Source organism: Mus caroli, chromosome 1, assembly GCF_900094665.2.
Source record: "Mus caroli chromosome 1, CAROLI_EIJ_v1.1, whole genome shotgun sequence".
In the NCBI taxonomy this organism is placed as follows: domain Eukaryota; kingdom Metazoa; phylum Chordata; class Mammalia; order Rodentia; family Muridae; genus Mus; species Mus caroli.
Genome location: NC_034570.1, coordinates 51154962 through 51166685, shown reverse-complemented (window position 1 = coordinate 51166685; position 11724 = coordinate 51154962). Strand labels below are relative to the sequence as shown.

Below are 11724 nucleotides of genomic sequence, written 5' to 3'. Positions count from 1 at the left end.
TTTAATGATTTTTCTCTCAGGAAAAAGTTGGAAGTCCTGAGTTCATACAGTATTTAGTTAGCTTTGAATCAATTCAGAGTCACATAGAGGGCTGGGAACACAGTGGCAGAGCACTTAACTAGCATGGGTAACTGGGTTCAGACCCAGTACCAAAAGCCAGGGTCGTGTAGAGAAGTTAAAATCTGAACCAAATCTTGAAAATATAACTGATACACACGACAAAATCCACTTCAGGAAAACGTGTGGTGCTAGTTACTCTCATTTCTTCTCAAACTTGTTAACTCCTCTTGTAGTGGATTGAAGCACTGCAGTGAATTTGACAAGTTTAAGACAATCCTCCTGGTCACATTTTCTTAAAAAACTTTTAATCTTAGTTTAAGACCAGATGAATAAAATATACATTAATGTAACTCACTGGACTTGAATTTTGTATTGAATAAATTTTAGGAATGATCTCATCACCCTGGGTCGCACAGATGGTTCTGGTTAAGCAAGGACATAATTAGGTTCTGCTACAGAAACTGAGATCACAGTGGTAGTGACCATATTAGTCATTCTATCCCATTCTTTCAGCTGAGTCAGGGCTTAACAGTTTTCTCCCAGCAAAACAATGCGCCGTTTACTATATACAGACATGGATGCAAATTAAAGTAATAGTCAATGGGAAGATGGCAAAATATGATAAAAAATATGAAACTAAGGAGTCAGGCAGTTATGACTTAGCATAGAATTTATCCAATTACATAAAATCTATGCTGCCATTTATACACTGTATCCTCTATGTAATGCTTACATAGAATAGCTCTGCTGGGTACATAGCCCAGTGACAGCAACTGCCTGAGATGAGGCTGAGTAGTCATAGGGGAGACAGATCCGTAGCTTTGAACATTGGGTTCAAAACATTAGCTTTCTATGACCCTATTTGCCTCAGCATATGAATACATTATTCATAATTTCAGAATGTATGAAATACCAAGAGACAGTCAACAAAGCTAATTTTTCATTCTTTTGTAGCAGCTATATGAACATTTGCAAAAAATCTAATAACAAGGCATATCTCGTGCCCATAAAAAGTTAAATCTATGGAGTTGTGGGGTAGGAGAGGCAGTTCAGGTAGGTGAAAGGCAGGTTATGACAGAATTTGGGACTGCCAATGTGACTCCTTCCTCCTGTGCTGGGGAACAGATGGGTCAGGAGGAACTCACAGGCTGGCACTTTGGTGTTAACCTTGCTTGAAAGGTACAAATCAGTGGGTGTCTTAAACGTAGCAGGAGACACTAAAATGACTTCTGAGTACGATTCCATCACCCAGGTGATGACTCAGAATGGGTAGGCCCACACAGTTTTAGCATGTGAATCACAGATGAGACCACGCACTCCTTACTCCTTAATTTGTGTTTCTCCGAAGGCCTCTGAATGAGCTACAATATTGTTTCAGACATTCCTTCTTAAGCTCTAGGCTGTTGTATTTCCCCACTAAAATGCTGGGACTTGATGTTAAATCCTTGTGGCTTAAATTCACCTTATACTTATAGGTGCTTGGACACTGTATGAATGAAATGAGAGTATCACACTATATTCCAAAGGTCTTTTATGGAGCTAAAGGAGTATAGACAGCTAAAACGATCAACAAAAGGGAGAGCTTTTTAAGGATTTCCTCTAGGAACCCAACAGAAGAAATGGGTATAATGCAGTCGGTTATGGAATAATTAAGATGTGTACTCAGTGGAAAGGAAGGTTGTTCACTGAAAAAGAGGAAAGTAAACAGACACCAAAAATGGCAAGGTGAAGCATTTCCTTTCAAATAGATGATCTGAGTGAACAGATAAACACATCCAAATAACATTTCTGTGGATTATTATCTTTAATATAATTATACATTCATGCTGTAGTGGTAGCAATGTTCACATTTGTAGGACCACTTCTCAGTGACTCTTTACAAAGGCACAATCAAGTAGAATGCACGTTTACCATAAAAAATTTAGCATATACAATTTTAAACAGATGAAAGAAAGGACCACTTTGAATACTAAACAGAAATACCTGTGTGGAGGTCAACTCAATCATTTCCACTCCTTAGCATCTGTAGTACTTAACACTGTCTCCAGAGGTGATGATGGTTCTAGTGCCCATCTGATCAACATCCACTTTAACATGTAACAATTGAACATTCATAGGGAGAGGTGAAGAACTCAATGAGTTCTTAAAGGAAAACCCTTCTCTTTCTACTTCAGTTAATCCTGTGAAAACTAAAGCCTTGCCCTTCTGTATGACCATTCAGTAGTTCAGTTTTACATTAAATGACGCATTTGAGGATTATTAAACAAATTAAAGATAGCCATCCAATCACAGTGCTTAACGTTAAGGAAATACATAGTAAGTTAGAAACCAGGTAAGTTGTTTTTACAATGGGAAGTGTTGATCTCAGAGAAATGGATCTCAAAAGAATGGATATTCAAAGAAAGTGGAACAATATAAAACTACTTAGGAAATGTACAGATACTCAACTGTAAGTTGATGGAATCATGCTCACTTTAAACAACACGTGTGAAGGAATCCTTTACCATGAATGAGTATTTGGAATATACTTATAGGTTGATTAAGATGTAACTTTGGAAGAAACCAGACTTAACACTTTTCATATTGTTTGATAAATAGACTAGCTTGTTGGGCCTGGGAGGTGCCATTCTTTAGTACAGTTTCTTGCCCAAAGCAGCAGGGTTTAGTTCCCTGTTATTTCATGACCTGCACAGCATTATTTATAAATAAAAAAGTGCCTGACCACTTTTTAAAACTACACAGCTATGTTTCAATGTTGTTTGAAATTCGTTAGATCTAGGTTTCTCAAAATGCATTTTTCTAGTAAAGAAAAATGTGTCCAAATTATGTAGCAGTGTTAAGCAAATTCAGTTTCTGGGCCAAAATTTAAATTATTTGTGTCTCCAAACCTTCCTTTGTAACCTTTCTTATCTCATCAATTTAATTTTACATTTGGCCAAAGAAAGCTATTTTCTCTTGGCAGACAAAACCATGCTTCTGAAGAAATGCTGATTTAGGTCTGTGAAATCTGTCTCGTTTTGAGAGCACACTAACAAATAATTAAAAACTGACAATTAAGAATTAAGTTACAGTGCTCAGTGTAATGTTTTAAAAACCAACTATACAATTCTATAATCTTGAATACAGGGGGGATAACTATATTTTGACTTTAAAAAACAAAACACTTGGTGGATCACTGAGAATGAGTTTAGGGGTTCAGAAACCCCAGGAGTCTGGATGCAGAGTGTAGCTGTCCCGAGAGTGTGTTGGACAGAGAAGTGAAATGTCTCTAGTCAACAGCCATTATCACCAAAGTTAGATTAAAATAGGTCTCAGAAAAGTCAATTATTTCCAACACCAATTTTGTTACCTTTTAAAAAACTAACATGGTTGCTTTCATTTTAATGGTCATAGAATTAGCACAAACAACCCTTTTAGATTTCACACTAATTCTAATCTGATCAGAATTTAAAACTGACCACACTTGACGAGCAAAGCAACCCGACTGTATGTGACACGCATGTTTTTGGAATGTGCATCTTCTTAGCCCACAAACTGATTATTAATCTTGCATCTCATCATCTGCATTTATAACATTCAAAAATTTATTCTCCCATTAAGCAAGCACATTAATAGTCTCAGAATACTTCATGAACCCGGAAATGATTCTCTATGGAAGGAGTTTCGTTCACAAAATGAATTTGGCTGGTCACTTGCATACCCAAATCCCTGAGTATCTGAACAAATTTCTTGTGCTCCTTTCCAATCCAGGATCTCATTGGATCATGTACTTGGTAAGGTGTGACATGAGTGTGAACAGTAATTCCTGTTTGAGCAAATTCTTCCAAGACTTCTGGATATGTGACCCACGTATTGCTTCCTCCAGAATGCCCACCATCCAGCCAGTACATTGTTCTTATGCTTTTGATGAATGCATCTATGTTCTTGTCTTTCTTGGCTTCCTTCAACTCAAACAGCAACTGATTCAAAACAACACAGCCTTTACTGAATCCAATTAAAGTAAATGATGCACCATCCAATGACAGTGGAGCAAAACTCATGGAAGGCTCATCAACATGCTCACAGGTCCTCTCGTTTCCCTTTTGGCCACCATTACTAGTAGAAGAATTAGACTCACAGTTAGATGCTTTACAATCCTTATTCCAAACACTCCTGTTCTTCAACAGCATACCGTTCTGAGTTAGGTTAAAAGCATTAACTAATAACATATACAAGTGCTTAAAGGCTCCAAAGTCCGGAGTATGTTCTGGTGCACCAAACATGTTGCTTTTCACAAAATTGTCATAGCAGCTGAATTTGTGCAAATGCATTCGGGAACACTTTATTACCCAAATATAACTACTGGGAAAACGGCGGGCTAAAATGGTAGCAATATTTTCTAGACTCCAATTTTCCCATTGATAATTCTCAGGATGACGAGTCATAATCTCATGGTAATTCTGAAAAGAAAGATGAAATAAGCATTAAACGTGTATTTACCTATAAAAATAACTTCTCATCACTGAGGAAGTTTGGATGACCTACAGTTAGTGTATTAGAAATAAAACCTTAAAGCCTGCTATCAGTTTTTGGTTATCAGATTTTGAATGAACACTTTACTCTCAACCTAAACTTCTTTAGAGTAATAAATATACTAAGTATTAAGAATTTCTGAATAAGGGGGCTGGCGACATGCCTCAGTAAATAAGAGCACTGACTGCTCTTCTGAAGATCCTGAGTTCAAATCCCAGCAAGCAACCACCCGTAATGAGATCTGACTCCCTCTTCTGGGGTGTCTGAAGGCAGCTACAGTGTACTTATAAATAATAATAAATAAATCTTTGGGCTGAAGTGAGCAGGGATTGAGCGAGTGGGATTGACCGGAGCGAGCAGAGGTCCTAAAATTCAATTCCCAACAACCACATGAAGGCTCACAACCATCCGTACAGCTACAGTGTACTCACATACTGTTTAGATGCATTCAATATAAAGTAATGATATATTTTTGTTTTGGTTGGACTATTTAATATAATTTCCTTTTATATTTTTATTAATGGCAATGCTTGTTCTTGTTTGAGACAGGGTCTTATATGGTCAAGGTTGTGGTTTGCCTGTCTCAGCTCCTTGAGTACTAGGAGGCTGGAGGTAAGGAGGTAAAAAGAGACTTTTTTCACTTTTAACCTTTTGTAGTTTGAATATTAAGTGATATGTACATTTTCCTATTGAAAAAAAAAAAACAGACTACAAAAAATAAATCTATAAAGATATAAAGTCTTAAGGTCACCAATATTAGAAATAATTAAAATTTAGTTGGCTATCAGTTCAGTGTTTACTACACACACACACATACACACACACACAACTATGTATATAAGAAAATATTCTTTCCTTCTCTATTAAGAAACCATAGCTTAGGTATAATTTTCCCTTAAAAACAGGCTAAAAGGCATGACTCTATATCAATACAAATTTGCATAAATCTTTAGACATCAGTAAGATGCAGTTCTTTAGACATCAGTAATATGCAGTACTGGCAGTAACAGTAGAGCTGACACTAGAAATGTACAAGATGCACTGTTTTCCACGCCACTGTTTAGCTAATGATAATGGTTAATTTAAAAATAAACCCAGCTAGGATAAGATTATGCAATGCTCTTGCTTTTATTTGCCTATTTGATATTAGGTTAAACATTTTTCTGTTTGCTGGCAATGTTCATTTTTTACTTCTGTTAACTATGTTTGTGTCCTCTTATAACTTTCTCACTATAATGTTCAATTCCTGAACAGTTCTGTTTCGTTAGTAGTTTGTCATATATGCCTATTAGCAACTTGCTATGTGTGTGTTCAATAGATTCCAGGAAGATCTTATGTTGAATTTTTATGGATTTTGCCATTACTTTCTGCACATCCAGGTTTATCATATAAAAACTGTCATAAAATTATATCAGGGAAGGAATAATTCTATTATTCCTTTTTGTTACTCTTTTTAAACATTTCCTGTGTGTGCCAGCATGAGTGAAGGACAGAGGACAACCTGCAGGAGTTGTTCTGTCCTTCTACCACGTGGGTCTTGGGAACTGAACTCAGGTTGGCCAGTGTGACAGCAAGCACTGTTACCCACTGAGCTATCTTGCTGGTTTTTAAAAAATGTGTTTCTTTGAATCAAGGTCTCATGTAGTCTAGGCTAGCCTTGAACTCATTATGGAGCTGAGAAGAGCACTGAACTGCTTTTACACCTGCCTTCTACTTCATTCATTTTTGCAAGCTAAGTGTGGAAGTGCCTCTAGTACTTAGAAGCTAAGTGTCAAAGTGCCTCTAGTATTTACGGGGCTGAATCAAGAGGATTCATAGTGAACAACCTATGAATGAATGAATGAATGAATGAATGAATGAATAGATAAGCACACAAATAAGCTTATAATTGACAGCCTCAAAGTCCTGAAGCTACACAATTACTTCATTATTTAATGGATGCAAGCAAAGCAGATTTTATGACTCAGTTTAGGATGTACCTCATAGGTATTATAAATCTAAATATCACTCCCTCCATCAGCCCCAGGTTATTTGATCTAAAGGAAAGAAAATGTGACTACTGAGGAACTCAAAAGGGTCCTTACTGTTATATCAAAGCTCAGACCCGAGAACCATGGATAAATACTTCCACTCCCTGAAATCGGGACCAGATGCCTCCATAGTCAAACTGATTCTTCAGGCCAGACTATTAACTATGACTACCCTCCTGAAAGGAGTTTTCTTCTTCCTGGGGATAGAATGCACTTACGATGCTTATAGGAGGTAAGGAGTGAGACTATGTCTCTACTCATGTCCAGTGAGGCAGGCAACAAGAGACTCTCTTGCAGAGACCAAGGAATGCTTATCCCAGTTAGATGCTCACGGAAGCAGAAATTTAGGAGTCCATCCCACACTGTACTGAACTGGAGTCCAAAGAATCTTTTCAGAAACCTTCCTGTTTGCAAGGGTTCAGAAACACTCATAATAAGGATGTGAAGTAGAATGGACCGCAGAGAATGAGGAGAGCTACACTGGGTAAGAGCCCCGCTTCTCTCCAGAACGCACCACAGGAAGGAACCTCTTTACAGAGCATAAATTACACTGCCCAACTAAACTGCAAGGAAGGATCCAGCTAAAGGGAACTGCCTAAGACAGTGCAAGGAGACCCAGAGACCTAAACACACCTCGGCAGTTACCCTGCAGGAAAGCAAGCTGTGATGGCACCTGGATTCCTAGCACTTGAGAGAACTCCGGCTCTTACTGCTGAGGATCAGGAAGCCATGGGATGGTCTGGAAGAGGGTGGAATAATGAGACCTTGGCTGTCAACCACAGTTCCATCACTGTAGATACAGAGAGGTGGAGACACTGCATGCTGCTGGATTAGACCGGAGATATGAGAGATCTACAGATAACTTCAGATTTCTAAGTCAAATAGTTAAATAGGTATTTTCATTAACCTGGATAAGGAAGGCTGCTTCAATAGATTTTCAGTTTTAGAAGGCTACTAAACATCCAAAGGAAGAAAAGGCATGCAATCGGTGAGTTCATAAACACCGGCTAATGTCTAGACTAAATAAATGCCCAGGCCCGTCAGCATGTAGGCAGTATGTAAAGTCACGAGATGGAAAGAGATCACTGAAAGAGTAGAGGAAAAAAATCCCAAGAGTGGAGCACGAGGGTACTTGAAGGTGAGAAGGGGCTGGAACCTAATTAGAGTTATCTCCAAATTTCAGCTTGATTGAGGCCCTTTGACTGAGTATCCCCATTTTATATCTGTATATATCCCCATTTATATACTTCAATGGAGAGATTTAACATCTGCATAGACTTCATAGCTAAAAAGTACAGAGTGGAATGGTAAATCGAGGTGACTTTGCCTTGAAGCTTTGGGATGCACGGCCTTGCATTTCTTTTCCAGAAGACCTCATGCTCTATAACACCCCACACTCTGAACATTACCATTCTCTCATTGTCCCAAAGGCTGATGATGGGGAATGAAAGATGATCCTCAAGCTATATCTAGAACACTTTAGGCCCTACTGCAGCCAGGTGGATGTTCTGTCTGGAACACTTTTACAGCAGAAAGTACTCAGCCACCACCACCACCACCACCACCACCACCACCACTGGAAGGCATGAAGTAGTTGGTCACAAGTCGCAGGAAGCAGAAGCACACACTTGTTTTTCAATCTGGGAATAAAGGCACCAAAATGAGATTTTCTTGAAACTAAATTCGGGTTTTTGCCAGTTTCCATTAGCAGTCAACTAGTCAAGTCAACTGATTTGAGAGAAAAGAGCAAGAGAAAACAGATTTTTAGGTGTATCATTTTAAAGCACCAATTTCAAAATAATAAGTTTTCTAGTCTGAGGGAACCATCTAGCTATATTCTAGCTTGAATATCTACCCTAGTGCTAACTCTCTAGGATAACTGATTTTCATTGGAAACGCCAACTGTATCCGCGCTGTCCAACCGGGTACAAGCAAGTCACCTGTGGTGACTCAACACTTGGCGGCAATACAACTAGTGAGACAGAGAACGCTGCCTTTTCATTTTAACTTATTCAGATACTCTCACGCGGCTAATGTATCCACTGCACGATGCACTTTTACATTAAAACCCAGCTTCCAGGACAGCTTCAGCAAAGACGTATGTCTGCAGCTATAAAAACCAGTAACAGGAAGCACACAGATGAGTTGAATTCAAATGGGCCTCTCAGTATCATTAGCATTCTTGACGATTACATCCCTTCCACTGCTGTGTTTTAGGGTTACCGGAAAGGTCACTTTAGCAACGGATGTATTTTATTTGGTCAGTCAGCGTTTTCTAAACAGTGTCCAGTGCCCAGCACACACACAGTCCTCTGAGAGCAGGCTGGAGCTGTGCGTGCTCGTCCCATTCCCTGTCGCGCCTCTCCTTCCACCCAGCGGCACCTGGACTGACAACCGCTCTCTGGAGACCGTGGCCCTCCAAGGCCCCTTCCCCGGATGGGGCTCTGGCAGGAACAGGGGCGCCCCCGCACCCCCATCGTATGAGAACCCGCGTGGGCGTGTCGGGGAGGCCTGGCCCCGCGTTACCTGCACGTCCCCGGGGAAGTAGAGGACGTGGTGCTGCTGCTCCGGGGAATCTCCCTCCCGGGATGTCAGCAGGAGCAGTTCGTTGCTGCGCTGCGGGTCGGAGCCCGGCACCGTGGAGCGCTGCAGACGGTGGCTGTCCTCCGGGGAGCCCCGCTCACCGCCGCCCGGGTTCATGGCTCGGTTCTGCGAGCGGGACGCAGAGTCTCCGGAAGCGAGCAGCGGCCGCAGGAGCAGCAGCACCAGCGCGGGGGACCGCAGACGCCGCGACCCCTGCATGGGCTCGAGCCGCCAGGGCCGCTCACCGGGCAGCGAGGGCGGGGCCTCGGCTGCCCAACTGCCCCGGTCGCCGTGACGTCAGCACGCCGCGTGCGTCCGGAGGGAGGGGGAGCGGAGGGCGCGGCCGGAGGAAGGACGTTTGTGGTTGGTGGACTTAGCCCCGGCCGGGAAGTTCGAACGGACTTGGGAGAGCCAGCAGGTTGGGCCCATGCGCAGTAGCAGATGCTCAGGTTCGGAGTTTCCTCTGGTTCTGTATAAAAGCTTTGGTAGGTTCATCCTCACGGTGAGGATGTGTCTTTGTTAATTTAGTCCAAGGTAAAGAAGAATGGTTCTGAAAGTCATGTACTTGCTCACACATTTACTGTAGGGGTGTTTACAGCTTATAGAATTTCCTATTTAGGGTTTTGAAACCACGTTGAAAAGTATAGGAAAGTCATGGAAATAGCAACTTCTTACTTAAAATTGTGTAGAAATAGGACTGGGCCAAATTTATGCTAAAGGTGGGAAAAGTGAATCTTATTTTAACATTGTGTGCGCACAGCGGACACGCACATGCATCTGTTTGCTGCTGTAGGCTTGAAGTGACTTTGGGTGTAAAGGAGAATCCTGGAGAGAAGTTGAAACTTGAAGTTTCTGCAGGAGTTATTAGCTGATTAGAACTTAAATGACTGGGGAGAAATTTTAATGTTGTAAGTCCAAACCCTGATTAAAAATTATCTTGAGCTGTCTTTCGCTCTTTTAATTAATAGCCTTTCCTAGCTAACCCGTGTACCTAAACAGCCAGCATCCTAGTGAGTATCAGGTGAAACCTTTGAAATGTGTTAACTTAGCTTCCACCAACCCAGAAGCTAAGACTTATTAGAGGCCTATAGCAGAAAGTTTCTGTCTGTTATCTTCTTATTTAAAAAGTCTTAATATATATACTATTTTCTATTTTGGTACTGTAAAACTTGAGCTAACTGATATGTGGCTCACCTTTAAGGTGAGAGCAGTTTCTTGTATCACAGTACATTCCTCACACTCCATCTTTTAAAATTTTTTTTATTGATTAATTTATAGTTTGACAGCATCTTGCTGAACCTGAAGCTCATGGATTAGGCTAGACTGGGCTAGCCAAGAAGCCCCCAATGGTTTGCCTGTTTCTAACTGCCCAGCTACTAGGTTCTCTGTTTTGTGGATGCTGGGGATCCAATTCAGCCCCCATGCTTTGGGGAAAGAGGCAGGCACCTTACCAACTAGGTCATATCCCAAGCCTTATTCTAATTTTAAATTTCTTGTATTTGTTAACAAAGTATAATTGCTCTGTACATTTTCTTAGTGTCTTTATAGAGGTATGCTTTACCAATCTACTTTGATAAAAACTGTTAGATTCTATCTGACATAATACATGTAACTGAGGTGTTTTGATTGTAAATGGCCCCCACAGACCCATATTTGAATACTTAGTTCCCAGTTCATAGAACTGGTTGAGAAGGGCTCTGATGTATGGACTTCTTGGAGGAAGTGTTTTTCTGAAGGTGGTTTTGGGGTTTTGAAAGCCCACACCATTCTAAGTTTGCCCTCTACTCCTCCATCCTTGTAGGTCAAGATCTAAGCTCTTGGCTACTACATTAGCACCATGTTCTACACTAGCACCATGTCTGCCTGCTGCCATGCTCCCCACCATGAGGGTCATGGACTCTATCTAACCCTCTGGAACTAGGAGCCCACAGTTAAATACTTTCTTTTATAAGTTGCCTTGGTTATGGTGTTTTATCACAGCAATAGAAAAGTAAGGTACAAACCAAGAATAAATTATTTAATTCCTACCACAAAGTAGATTGATTGCTTTATTAAAATAGCTAGTTTAGAAGTAGAGGTCAGGATACAGTCACACCAAGGAAGCTGATCTTCACTTTTGTTTTGCAAATCATGTTTTCCCGGGGTCTAGGACTGTTAAGCTGTAGTCTACAAGTCCAGATGTGGGCGTATATTGCTAATATAGCTTTTGATTCTTGTGGTTTTGTTTTTCCAGGTTGACTGATTAGTGAAGTAATCATATGCTGAAGGGAACAGGAAGTACTTGTGTTTAGAAAAAAAAAGAATAATTGCAGCAAATGCTAAATATCTCAAAGTAACCTTAGAATCTCTAAGATAGTTGAGGCCTTTGAGAAATACAAAAGAAGAACCGAAGAGCAAAGAAACAAGCTGAAGCAAGGAGAACGCCACACTCCCCAGTCCAAGATTTCTGCTGCCCTACAGGAGACATGTTCTTGGGAAAGCAGCATCTCTCTCTCTCAATTCATCGTTAGAGGCATGGGTGTTGTTTAAAAGCTATGTC

General features: G+C 40.6%; 1 protein-coding gene across 1 annotated transcript; it reads right to left on the bottom strand.

The window, feature by feature from the left end:
* Nucleotides 1–1840: 1840 nt before the first annotated feature.
* C1H2orf69 (chromosome 1 C2orf69 homolog) lies at nt 1841–9452 on the bottom strand. Its single transcript, XM_021160813.2, has 2 exons — nt 9129–9452; nt 1841–4499 (listed from the first exon to the last, which is right to left on the bottom strand). The coding sequence occupies exons 1-2, from the start codon at nt 9402–9404 to the stop codon at nt 3678–3680; spliced, it is 1098 nt and encodes a 365-aa protein (XP_021016472.1). The 5' UTR covers nt 9405–9452; the 3' UTR covers nt 1841–3677.
* Nucleotides 9453–11724: the final 2272 nt, after the last annotated feature.